Source organism: Lissotriton helveticus, chromosome 7 (genome assembly GCF_964261635.1).
Source record: "Lissotriton helveticus chromosome 7, aLisHel1.1, whole genome shotgun sequence".
In the NCBI taxonomy this organism is placed as follows: domain Eukaryota; kingdom Metazoa; phylum Chordata; class Amphibia; order Caudata; family Salamandridae; genus Lissotriton; species Lissotriton helveticus.
In genome coordinates, this window is record NC_136068.1 from 378,159,979 (window position 1) to 378,174,092 (window position 14,114).

The 14,114-nt window shown below is 43.7% G+C and overlaps 1 protein-coding gene across 1 annotated transcript in view; it reads left to right on the forward strand.

Annotated features, from left to right (window-relative positions):
- UQCC1 (ubiquinol-cytochrome c reductase complex assembly factor 1) overlaps positions 1-14,114 on the forward strand; it is a 486,967-nt gene that overhangs the window by 83,217 nt on the left and 389,636 nt on the right. The window contains exon 2 of the mRNA XM_078652195.1: positions 12,703-12,810. Within this exon, the coding sequence (XP_078508321.1) occupies positions 12,703-12,810 (108 nt within the window). The remainder of the gene's footprint in view (positions 1-12,702; positions 12,811-14,114) is intronic.

Sequence of the window (14,114 nt, forward strand, 5' to 3'; positions counted from 1 at the left end):
GGAACACGTCGAGGGTACCCACAGTCCTACACTCTTGTTCACATGCACTATGTGTGTAACAGGCAGACCACACGCATACATATGCATAGTCTGAGATGTCAGCGCAAAGATCTAGGTTACCTTGCTCCACATGCTAGAAACAGGGACGGGGACAGTAGTAGTCCACTGCCACTACGAAGACTGCACTAGGCGTATCCCTGCAAGTTCCAGAACCCTACTAGCGTCAAGGGGCATACCTAAGCCTTCGTACTCAAGCTCTGTTTACATGAAACTGAGGTAAAAAGGCCCAAAAAAAGCATACCAGATACTTTCAGTTGGGCACTCAAGGCTGACAACACAACGTCACACCATGCAAGAGGCATTTCCACCCAAACAACGTGTCATACAGACTTAAGCTGAGATGAGAATTTAACAGAGATGCTTGGTGCTGCAGACCAAACGATCAGGTGAAATTAATCTGCTGTGTTTTGGCTGCTCCCAGTTAGTGGGGTAAAGGATTGTGAGTAAGTATGTAAGAAGAGACACAATGATGCTTGGAAGAAATTGCGCAAAGAAAAATGTGGTTTAATCAAGACTTCACACATAATTCTGTATCAGGGTGGTTGGGACTGAAACAGATGGAAGTACGTTCGAACAATGTGAGTTCTGCTAATTTGGAATGAGTGACGTTAAGCTTAATGCCGACTTGAAAAAAAGCTCAGAAAATGAAGCAGGACTCTGTGAAGTAGGATTATGGTGTAAGAAAGGGATGGTGGCCTCAAGGGAGAGTTGGGGAGCCTGGCAGCACTGGATGGTGCTCTACCCTAGAGGCTTTGCCCATGTGCGTTTGGTCCATTCCTCGTGGCCTGTGGGCTAGGCATGCAGTCGCTGTTCATGCATTGAGCCACTGTAAACATAGTGACATAAAGCCTATATTTGCTTCTGCAGAACTCGGAGTACCTGTCCTGCAGCAGTGTAATGCGTTGGTTTTTACATGGCCGATACTGATTCTTGACCTAGTGGCATTTATTTTGGAGGCATTCTCAACCTGAAGTGGTGCCAGTATTATTTGAGTAGGGACTTGTACCTGCCACCATATTTAGTTTCTCATACAAATATGGAATTCAAAAAAATTCTCTAGAAGTACCGTCTTCTGGCATACTTCAGTAAACTTTTATGAATGCCTGAAATTCGTACATCTGCATCAACGCAAGGTCATATATCTGCAGGTGCTTTGTGTGTACTTCTTTAAGAATTGGGCCCCTAACTTATTTTCATGTTACCAATTATGGTTTTACAATGATTCTCCCTCATCAGTACATTTTACTAAAACAGAGAAATTGTATATAAAGTTTTGCAACAGTTTAGCATAACGTTTTTTCAAAGTTGACGTTTTTTAAGTGTACATTTTATTTTGAAAGCAAAAGATCACCAATCTTACTTTCTGGCTTTTTGAGTGTAATAAGTGAGAATTATGTGAGCATTAAAAGTAGCTTCAAATTGTTAAGTTTTGCAAACAAATGCATGTGTTTTTATACTGGAACCACTGTCAGTAATGCATGTTGGGCCCACAGCTTGCTGCATTTCCTTACAGTGCTGGCCTAATAGTAAAACGTTTGCATTAGTGCATCACATATGCGAGCTTAAACCATTTACACATAGAAATAGAAATCAGGGTTTAGTGACAGATAAACCTTTCACAACCCCCGAAGCACAAACCCTTTAGCTGTGAGTTAATAATTATTATTAAAAGTAATTTTGTCTAGACTAATTTAACTGCCAATATAATTAATAGAATGTCTCAAGATAATTATCATCTATGTACGACCCCTGATGTGAAATATTACCTGCTAATATAAAGGGACTTCTTTTTATGGTTAAAGAGACGAGGAGAGGAATCAATGAAAATGATTGAACAATAATTTTAAGTGTAGCCACTGACCAGTTTGTCTATTAAATGCATTATTTCTAATAATTAAGAATATTACTACAGGAGGGCCATGGCGTGGAATACTTTTTTGTTAACATTAGAAGATATTTAAGAAAATATTGTGTTACCATCATCAGCATCTTCGCTTTATTTCGATCACAAGGGATTATAAAAGTACACAGAACATACATTATACAATTAAAGAGGGACAGATAGCATAGTTAAGAACATTTCATATAAAAACAGAAGACACAATTGTAATTAATGATTTCATCATAAAGAGATTGGTGTGTGCTTAGTCTACAGTACATATCAATTTTTAGCCAGGCCCATCATAAAGTGCATTTCGTTCGTTTTAGCCACAGTGCATACCAATATCTGGACAAACCAAAGACCACGACTCTACATGTGTCCGTACTTAAGATTCTTAACACCTCCAGATAGTGGGCGGGTCCAACTCATTTACAGAGTGGTATTGTCCATTTTTCTGTAAGAGATTTATAATTCGGGCAAAAAAATAGCCAATGCACAATAGATTCAGGACAAAGATCCTCAGTGGCAACATCTTTACTCCATTTTTTACAAAAGAGTTTAGTGGGTATAGTTTTGTACCGAAACTGGAAAAATAATTTCCTGGGCCATAGGAGGGACTTTTTCATCCAATGTCTCCTCAAAAAAGGGGGCGCATTTGAAATTGAGAAAATTAGTAGCCAGATGACCCTCAGCTTTTGTCAAGACTTGCAATAGTGTTGATTCCCAAAACATTTCCTTCTACTTCATTCTCAATACAGATACCAGGCTATCTGGGTCAAACCAGAACCCCATCATCCCATGCCTCCCTAGTAACTCTTTTAATACCCTAAACCAGTGGATCAAGGTAATCGATAGAGACTTTAAAAGGTCTGAGAGAGACTCCCGGTATGGTAGAAGTTCATCCACAGTCCACAATCTGTACCAGAACATCAGAAGCCTTTCCGCAAGGTCCAAGTATAAGGGCACCAATGGGGTGCCTACAGGTAGATCTACCAAAGATCTAAGAAAGCGATTTTCAATTGAAGACAGGCAATTTATCAAACCTGTACCCCAGAATTCAGCCCCATAAAGGGCACCCCTAGGACTTTAGTATTATACATTTCCAGGGCCGGTGCAAGTTGTCTTGATAGAGGTTTCCTGTGAATTTTGGGAATGTTGGCGGTCTGATGTATAAGTTGCATCTTCACCTTTTCAATATGTGCCATCAAATTTATTGTTGGGGTCAGGCGAATGCCCAAGTTATCAAAAGTGCCGACACCTTCCAAGTTGATGTTTCCAACTAACACAGAGCTTTTGTTGGGCTTAACCCTTTAGGTGCTGCCGTCGGCCAACGGTCGTCACGGGCACTACCTCCCCAGTGCTGCGTGGGACCGCTGGACGTCCAGTTCAGCACTGGATAATGGACAGCGCAGCACTGGGGAGGTTTGTTTACGAGCTCCTAAGGTGTTAATCATTCCTTTTGTAAAGATCATATATTTTGTTTTTGTATTGTTTAGCACCAACCCTTGCTCATTGCAAAATTCAAATAAAATCATTTAAAAGCTACTGCAGTCCATGTGGTGATTTTGAGATTAAAAGTGTATCATCAGCAAAAAGCAGGGCAGGTACTCTTTTGTTGCCGATTTTTGGGGCATCACACCGATCTAAAAAAGGTCAAGGACTCAGCCCTGCCTTACTCCGCACTGAAACGGGAAGAGATCTGTGAGTTGACCCCCATCCCCACATCCCACCTGTGCTGTGTTTGATGAGTATAATCGAATTAAAACATCTAAAAGGTTCTTAGGTATACCCTACTTCTTTAGGACCCTCCAGAGGTTTGCTCGCTGGACTAGATCAAAGGCTGTCCACAGGACTACGAAAGCCACATACAGCTTTCCGCTTTTTACTTGGACTTCCTTCCAGTATATACACAACAAACGGAGGGTTTGGTTCAGGGTGCTAACTTTTGCTCGAAAGCCTGTTTGGAGGTCACGCAGGATATTGGATTCTACAATCCAATCCTGTATTCGGACCAGGATTTGCTTGCTGAAGATCTTTTGCAGAGAATCAATGAGGCTAATTGACCTATAACTGGATGGGTTTGCTCTATCCCCTTTTTTAGGTCTCGCACCTAGCGTTGCAGTGCGCAGAATAGCTCGCGCAGCGAGACTTCATGTAGGGGCTTCTGAAAGCTGACCACACGCTCGTGCGTGTGCTTTTGTTTTCGTCGGCTGCAATTGGCTTTTGCGTGCGTCTTTTTAAAAAAGACAGCACTTGGTGAAAGGCGGGTGTATGTCCCAGCTTCCTTTAGAAGTGTAACCACCCATGGCCTATTGGTGTCTGTTACGCGCATCAGCGGCATCTGGTTTAAATTATAAATGTGTTTATAATTAGCACGCGTTCGCTTTGCTGCCGCGCGCCCCCGCTCCTCTGTGGTGCGCACACACCACTGGTTTTGATTCCGTGCTTGTATCATCGTAACTGTAGTTGGGAATGTGATAGTAGGTGGAATTGTGTTGTATACTGATGGTAGTGCGGCTGCCTCTTCGTCTGCATAGTGCTTTTAATTTACAAGTGGGGTTGAGCAGGCTTTGTACTGTCAGTGAAAGCCCATCCCAGTATGGTCAGCAGTCGGAAAGCCTCAGCGTCGTTCCAGCATTTCACGAGGCAGCCCGTCTTCTTGGGACTGAGGCAATTCTGGTGGGGCCGGGGAGCAATGGCGCACAGTGTCTGACCACTCGCGGGCTTTCTCCTTTCACTTTCTCCCTGCTGCTCTAACTGCGACCTCTTCTACCCTGCTCGCGCTACTTTCCCCAGTGCCCTGCTGTCTGTTATTGTGGGGCGGTTCACGGCTGATATAAACCGTAAAATAAAGCCTCGAGGAGGAACCTGCTTTCTCTGCAGCTTAAACTATAAAAGCGGAATCTTGTTTCCCTCTCTCTTTCACGGCCTGAATCCATTAATAAACAAGTCTGCGAGAACTGCCAAAGGTTTACCAAACATTCCAGGAACACATTCACAAGCCAACCTGGCAAACTTGTTGCGACTGAAGCTAAGAAATACATCAAAAACGTTTCCCTACTGTCTGTGCTTTGCAGTTTATTTTATGCAAGGGCAGCATTCCCCTCACCTCACCCCAAGTCCCTCGCACTGCACACCAGTCCACTGATACAGCGGGCTCTCCGTTCCTGCTCATTTCAATTCAACACCTTTCGCTAGCACTAAAATTCCCAAATTATATCCCCACAAAGTAGCTACACGGGACATTTCCTGGTGTACCGGGATATTGGACGCCGCCAGGCTACAGCCACTGGATTTGTCGGTATTTTATAGTAATGGGAAAGAAGATTCGTTTTGGCAGCAAGCAACATCTGGAAGAACAGAAAGCAGCGGGAAAGGTGCCAGCCAGAACCTCGTTCACTTCCTGGCTCTCTGACGGCTGTGGACTAGGTGTTTTGTTTCTGTTTGTATTACGAGCGTGATTTATGGGCCTACTCGACTGGAAGTCACCAAAGCGTTAAGCTGCTCATCTCTCCCCACCAGCCGCAGGACAAATGTGTGTCTGAGGGGCACCTTAAATGGGTCAATTAAGTGCCTGATTCCCTAGAAGCCAGACCACGCCCAGAGAGTGGGCCTGTCGGCGGCTTCTAACATTTTCAGCCACTTTCCCCTACTTGACTGCGTTGGTGCTGTTCTGTTGTGGAGACCTGTGCGACTGGACCTCACTCCGAGAACCTTAGAGCCCCTGCAGAGATAGCGGACAGCTGGAGCAGGTTTGTTTACCTCCTTGAGGCATAAATACCGTAGTTGGATATTAATTAGCCTGTTTACAAAAGATATGAATTTTTATGCCGGTTTAGCCAGTAGAATGGCTCTTGGTTAAAAACCTTCCGATTCCACAGTAACCACCTCGATTCTTAGAGCCAATGGAAAACTTAGTTTATGCTGACTGACAAGCTGAAGGGTTGCACTAGCAGGCATAAGGTTGGATTTACCACCTGCTAGCGCCTCCTATTGGCTAGAAAGTAAAATCCCGTCTCGGAAATATGAAGCCAGCCGCCCCAGAAGAAACAACAATATCTCTTCCGGAAGTGGCTGCCCCAGCCACGTGAGCGTTCTTATTCCAAGGATTACACACTGGAAGCCGTTACTTTACACTTCTTTTTAAGAATCAAAGTGGTTAGTGTGGAAGCGGAAGGACGTGGGCTTGTTTTTAGGTTATATCCACTGTAAATTTCTCTCAGATGGGGGAGGGGGCTTAACATGGGGCAGAGGGTGTACAAGAGACCACGTCATGCTCTCAGGTGGGGGGCGGGGGCTTCACATGGGGTCTAAGAGTGCACAAGAGACCAGACCATGCTCTCGGGTTGGGGAGGGGGGTTTTCATGGGGTCTGAGGGTGCACAATAGACCACATCATGCAAAAAACATTGCTATTTACAATACCAACAACTTTAAACTTTACAAATGCGAGACCTATTGCATTGCAAATGCTTGTTGTAAATTGGGACGATCTCAGCGTTTTTCCACGAGAAAGGGATAGGGGTGCCTCTGAGGTTAGAATTAGTTAATAAGTTTATGTAGGATCCCCAGAGTGCTACATCCTCATTGTAGAGATCAGTAGGGATTCTGTCAGGTCCTGGGGCACGCGCCAAAATGCAAGAGAGGATTGCTACTTGCGTTTCTTCACGATGGCGCCTCCTGGCACGAAGCCTTGTGCGCTATGCAGTCCCCGAAGCAAAGTACGGCATGCCTGGTGGGGGACACGGCCCCAGAGACAAAGTGCGGCATACAAGCAGTTCCAAACGGGGACCGTTACATTACGTGCTGAGGGAGCTGGTGGCTCTGTGTGGTAATAAAAAAAACTATCTCACCCTGATAAAAAAATGGGGCCTTGGAAAAACATTGAACATGGGACACTACTTGCCACTCAAAAGATGACTTGAAAAAAACATGCTGAGGAAAAAGCACTGCTCGCCGGAAACCACTGCAGCTTCCGTTTTAGAATTTGAAATACAATCATAGACTTGCACCTAATGTAAAATCTATATTTTTCGAATAAGCTTGGCGTGAACAAACATCTAATTACATGTTTTCTACTCAGTCGTATATTGGAAATAGTTAGCAAGACAGTTGCATTGTTTCGAATTCTTCTTCCAAATGAACACCAACCCACAGGACCCAAATATTTAGTACATTTATCCATTAATTATTTTTTGGAATAGCAATGTTGTGATTAATTAATTACACTTCTTAGAGAAATTTCATCAACTAATACAAAAAAAATGAACTAAAGATGACTCAGTATCCTCCAAAGTCAGGCAGTCAGTCTGAACAAACATCAACAGATATATAATTTGGTGTTAAATCATCAAACATGGAGGAATGGAAAGAAGGGGAGGAGAAGAATGGCTTTCATATCTGCTGAAACGGCACATTGCCCATTCGATCTGTGTGAGTGCATACACTGATAGATTTAAACAAGCATTTGCAATGCAATAGGTCTCGCATTAGGAGAGTTTGAGCTATTTGTATTGTAAATGACAAATGTTTTATTTCTGTGTGGTTTTGAAAATAGCTAAATTAATAGCTTTGTCATTTACAATGCTAATAGTTTTAACTTTCGTAAATGTGATACCTATAGCATTTGTAATGCAATATGTGTTGTATTTACGTGACTTAGATGTATTGATATTACAAATAACTATGGCTTTTAATTTTTTTTTTTATGAATACTTAAGTAAAAGTTATTGTAATTTATAATGGTAATAGCTTAAACTTTTGTAAATAACTTTTGTGAAGATTATGTTCAGTGTATTTTATTGTGACGAAAATCCAAGAACAGAAGTGAAATATTAACATCTTTATGTGACAATTGTAATAAAGCTTGAAACATTGAGAGAACATATTTGAACCAGTTGTTGTTGAATGGTTGCACAGATTGATGCTGTGGTGGCGCTGAGTGATGTTGTGGTGGCGACGAGTGATGCTGTGGCGTTCATTGATGCTGTGGTAGCGCATAGTGATGTTGTAGTGGTGCTGAGTTATGCTGTGGTGATGCGATAGATAGCGGGAGGGCGATAGATAGAGGGAGGGCGATAGAGGGAGGGCGATAGATAGAGGGAGGGCGATAGAGTGAGGGAGGGCAATAGATAGATAGAGTGAGGGCGATAGATAGATAGAGTGAGGGCGATAGATAGAGTGAGGGCGATAGAAAGATAGAGTGAGGGCCAGAGATAGATAGAGTGAGGGCGATAGAGTGAGGGCGATAGAGTGAGGGTGATAGAGTGAGGGCGATAGAGTGAGGGCGATAGAGTGAGGGCGATAGAGTGAGGGCGATAGAGTGAGGGCGATAGAGTGAGGGCGATAGAAAGAGGGCGATAGAAAGAGGGCGATAGAGTGAGGGCGATAGAGTGAGGGCGATAGAGTGAGGGCAATAGATAGATAGAGTGAGGGCGATAGAGTGAGGGCGATAGAGTGAGGGCGATAGAGTGAGGGCGATAGAGTGAGGGCGATAGAGTGAGGGCGATAGAGTGAGGGCGATAGAGTGAGGGCGATAGAGTGAGGGCGATAGAGTGAGGGCGATAGAGTGAGGGCGATAGAGTGAGGGCGATAGAGTGAGGGCGATAGAGTGAGGGCGATAGAGTGAGGGCGATAGAGTGAGGGCGATAGAGTGAGGGCGATAGAGTGAGGGCGATAGAGTGAGGGCGATAGAGTGAGGGCGATAGATAGATAGAGTAAGGGCGATAGAAAGATAGAGTGAGGGTGATAGATAGACCGAGTGAGGGCGATAGAAAGACAGAGGGAGGGCGATAGAGTGAGGGAGGGCAATAGATAGATAGAGTAAGGGCGATAGAAAGATAGAGTGAGGGTGATAGATAGACCGAGTGAGGGCGATATAAAGATAGAGTGAGGGCGATATAAAGATAGAGTGAGGGCGATAGAGTGAGGGCGATAGAGTGAGGGCGATAGAGTGAGGGCGATAGAGTGAGGGCGATAGAGTGAGGGCGATAGAGTGAGGGAGATAGATAGAGTAAGGGCGATATATAGATAGAGTGAGGGCGATAGATAGATAGAGTGAGGGCGATAGATAGATAGAGTGAGGGCGATAGATAGATAGAGGGAGGGCGATAGATAGATAGAGGGAGGGCGATAGATAGATAGAGGGAGGGCGATAGAGAGAGGGAGGGCGATAGATAGAGGGAGGGCGATAGAGTGAGGGAGGGCGATAGATAGATAGAGTGAGGGCGATAGATAGATAGAGTGAGGGCGATAGATAGATAGAGTGAGGGCGATAGATAGATAGAGGGAGGGCGATAGAGTGAGGGAGGGCGATAGATAGATAGAGGGAGGGCGATAGAGTGAGGGAGGGCGATAGATAGATAGAGTGAGGGCGATAGATAGATAGAGTGAGGGCGATAGATAGATAGAGTGAGGGCGATAGATAGATAGAGTGAGGGCGATAGATAGATAGAGGGAGAGCGATAGAGTGAGGGAGGGCGATAGATAGAGTGAGGGCGATAGATAGAGTGAGGGCGATAGAGTGAGGGCGATAGAGTGAGGGCGATAGAGTGAGGGAGATAGATAGAGTAAGGGCGATATATAGATAGAGTGAGGGCGATAGATAGATAGAGTGAGGGCGATAGATAGATAGAGTGAGGGCGATAGATAGATAGAGTGAGGGCGATAGATAGATAGAGTGAGGGCGATATATAGATAGAGTGAGGGCGATAGATAGATAGAGTGAGGGCGATAGATAGAGTGAGGGCGATAGAAAGATAGAGTGAGGGCCAGAGATAGATAGAGTGAGGGCGATAGAGTGAGGGCGATAGAGTGAGGGTGATAGAGTGAGGGCGATAGAGTGAGGGCGATAGAGTGAGGGCGATAGAGTGAGGGCAATAGATAGATAGAGTGAGGGCGATAGAGTGAGGGCGATAGAGTGAGGGCGATAGAGTGAGGGCGATAGAGTGAGGGCGATAGAGTGAGGGCGATAGAGTGAGGGCGATAGAGTGAGGGCGATAGAGTGAGGGCGATGGAGTGAGGGCGATGGAGTGAGGGCGATGGAGTGAGGGCGATGGAGTGAGGGCGATGGAGTGAGGGCGATGGAGTGAGGGCGATGGAGTGAGGGCGATGGAGTGAGGGCGATGGAGTGAAGGCGATAGATAGATACAGTGAGGGCGATAGATAGATACAGTGAGGGCGATAGATAGATACAGTGAGGGCGATAGATAGATACAGTGAGGGCGATAGATAGATGGAGGTGTAGAGAGAGGTGGAGAGAGGGGTGTAGAGAGAGAGGGGTGTAGTGAGAGGGGTGTAGAGAGAGGGTGTAGAGAGAGGGAGGTGGAGAGGGGGGTGTAGAGAGAGGGGGGTGTAGAGAGAGGGGGTGTAGAGAGAGGGGGGTGTAGTGAGAGGGGGGTGTAGTGAGCGGGGTGTAGAGAGAGTTAAGGAGGTCCTTTATCTAAGAAGACTTATTCATTGCACTTCCTTAATTAACTATGCTGGGCCCCAAGTCACAAGAGTCTGTTGCGAACTTTTAAAATAAAGTGTAATGGGAAAGAGAAAACACAGTAGCTCCAGTCTACGCCACCAACTAATCAATTCAAATGCATCAGCTGACATGAAACAACACACAATGCTAGCTTTGAAACCTATGCATACATAGATTTTATAGCACAAGCACAGGTCCTGTCAAAGCACAGGGTCTGAGGAAAAGAGTCTCTTTGGCAGTCCTAAGCATTAGTGCTTTCAGTGGGATGAAATGTTCACGGGCCCACAGAGAGGGGGGTGGCGTTACCCGTTTATAGCGGAAATGCAATGAGGTATCATGATCTGCGCACAAGCTGTAGATACTGACTGTTCTCACTTTAAATTAAAGATAAAAGGCTGGTAAAATGTCATCAGGCAAAGGTCAACGACGGGATACATAATAGAATATTTCCAATGGTGCATTAAAAAAGTTTTGCCCCATTGCCTATTAATTATATATTTTATTATTATATAAACTGACGCAGCTTGTGCTTCGCCCAGGAGTGAATATCATTTGCTAAATTCCTGTTACACAAGCAGAAAAAAAACAAATGCACACACACAAACAGCATATTTAATAAGTCTTATTTTAAATGATGGTGACTCTGGAAAAGTTAAGTTGTGTCTCTGTAGTGGTACAGGGCCGGGTGAAACGTGAGCCTGTTATTGCAACAGCATAGGGGCATTGGCCTGCTCGCCCGGACATGAAAGGGTGCCCGGAGAGAGGCGCTTAATTACCCATGACAAAGGAAAGGCAGATGGCCACGCTGGGTTGCACTTTTAAGATCCCCTGTTACTAAAAGTCGAGCAAGCTCGACCTAAAAAGCTTGAGCCAGAGAATGAGGTTAAAGGAATAAGACAGAGAGAACCAGAACATTCAACAACAAAAAATATTATTAATCACATAGACGAAACCTTGTGCATTTGCCACTGCTTATGATTTATGTATGTATGTATGTATGTATGTTTTAAAAGGCAACGTACGGGGTCTGGAAGCAAGCATGAAAGGGAAAGTGCTCATAACAGTTTAGTGTAGCCCTGGGAGGTCCGTTGGGGTAGAGGAAGGCAAACGTATTTGTGAATGCTAATAGTTAACAAACAAAAAATTGAGCCGGTCATAAAATAAAGCAAACAGTATCCAGACATAGTGCAATATACAGAGCGTGGGTCTGAACAAAAGCATGTTCTGTAAAAAAATAGCGCCGGAAATATATGAAAACGTACGGCCGGCAGACGGAGGGGCAAATACAGAGCTATAAAGTCGACCACTAGATCTCTTACGTCACATTCCCATCTAAACACTGCGTGTTCCTGTTCGCTTTCTTTATTTATAATATGTTTTAGGTACATTAAAACGCCAGGTTGATAAAGTGCAAATTATGGCAGGAAGCTTGGAACACGAGCAGGAAACAAAGTAAACAAAAAATTACGCGGGTAATAAAAGAAAACAGGCATCGGGGAGATAAGGTCCTGAATACGGAGCGTAGCACAAATGAATATTTGAATACAAATTGCGACAACATTCTTGAATTCACGACCAATTTAACACTTAAACAAAGGTTGTACGATGTCTGTTTGCAAAGCTGCATTGCAACTGATGACACACTACAGTATACAGAACGTGGGCGGAACAGAGCAGGACTGCTCTGCAAACAAGCTCTTGGCATTGCTGTGGGGGGGTGGGGCGGTGGGGCGGGAGCGCATTGGCGGGGGAGCAGCAGCCTTTGATGAGCGAGTGGGAGGGAACACCATATGGGGTGTGATTGAGAAGTGAGGCCAAGCGCACGCTGGGGAAGCGTCGCGCTTGAGTACCTCACATGCATTGGGGACAATCCTCGCTGGTTTCAAGACTTTGTTTTGCCTACTATACTCTCGCAGAACAACGCATGCGCGTTGGTTCAGCGAGACCTAAAAATGTTTAGTGACTACACTTCCATAAATAAGCGGTGGACGATTCATGAAATACATGGAGTGAGGGAATAGAGTAACATTTTCTTCAATGAATGTGAGGAACAAATAATTTGGCCGTTATTGTTTCTTTAGTTTATGCTTTGCTTAAACTTTCTGGCAAGTAATTTTTTTAAACATTTTTTTATTTATGGTATTTATACCTACAGTAATAAATAAGCCCAGCTGCATACATTGTAAATTGTAATTGTAGATGTATTTATATTGTGCTTACGACACCTGGTGAGGCATTGAAACGTTTTTTTGACTTTTAAACACATTTTCGTTATTCATTTTAAATTCCAGGTGAGACAATCGGGACCAACTCAGTGGATTTGTTTATATAGCACATCATTGTTGACTTCATGTGTAAAGGCTCCATCATGGACCAGGACCCTTCATGGAACTAATCAGGTAACATACCTTCTTTATTAAGGTTACAGGGTTGTGAAATTCCTATCACTGGATGCCTAGGGCATTTTCTGTAAAAACAAAGACAGCGACCCTTTGTGGCCCTTGAGCAAATCCTGGCAGAACACAAATGCCTTTGGCTTCCAGTTTACACTGCAACACTATGGTTGTGAGAAAGAGGAGTGTTGGCTGCGAAAGCCAGATATGTATGTATGTGTATATATATATATATATATATATTATCTCCTCCGGGGCACAGACAAAATAGTATATGCCCGTCATCACTTTTGTGCAATATCTAAATATGTATATTAGGGTGTTTTTCCATCATAAGTTAAGTTTCATTTTAACTTTTGTACGGTTTTATCCTGGTTTTACACTGATGAATTTTATCTGGTATATAATCATTGACAACATTTTATAAATGTATAATTCCGAATGAATATTTTACCATGTGCATATGCCTTTATATTGGCAGCCGATAAAACCTTAATCCTGGAAATTACTGTTTACACCCTATTGATTTTGCACATGTATGAGTTATTGAATCAGGGATTATCTCGTAATTTGGAGTAGCCGTGTAGTATGTTTTTCATGTTTATGAACCTACTGCAGAAGCATCTGACCAATGCAACCAATCACGTTTTAATGAATTTTGCACTTGCACTTTAAATTTTCCCTCCCCTCCCCTATGCGTCATGTGACCAAGGCCTCTGTGCAGGCCGAAACGTTATGCTGAGGTGGGCCTTCCACGCTACTAAATAAAATCACTGCTCACCTGCACCCTGGGTCTTCCTCTCTTCTTCTGCGCCGTTGGTATCCAGAATATGGGCTCCTGGTGAGAGAATGCTGAGATTGTGATATATATATATATAAAATATTAAAATCTGTCTCTATTCATAATGCACCTGTATTGCCCCTTTAGTATATGTGGGTACATGCAGAAAAGTGAAAGCAAGATTGGCAATTGTTTGCTTATAAAATAAAGTGTACCTCAAAAATGTAAGAAAAATGGATAAAGGTTACAGACGAATGTATGACGTTACAACCCAAACATTTACAACGCATGCCTTTACACCACAGTTTTTACATCGCAACATCCTTAACAACACATGTTTTTACAACACAGGCCATCACAACACATTTTTAGAAAGTACATTTACAACACATTCTATTACAACGCATACCATTACAACGCATACCATTACAACGCATATTACTTTTAGGGCAACAGTGGGGTAAGTGTTTGATAGTCTAGGGGTAAAAATGACTATTCCCCATTACTTACCTTATAATGCGTAGTAATG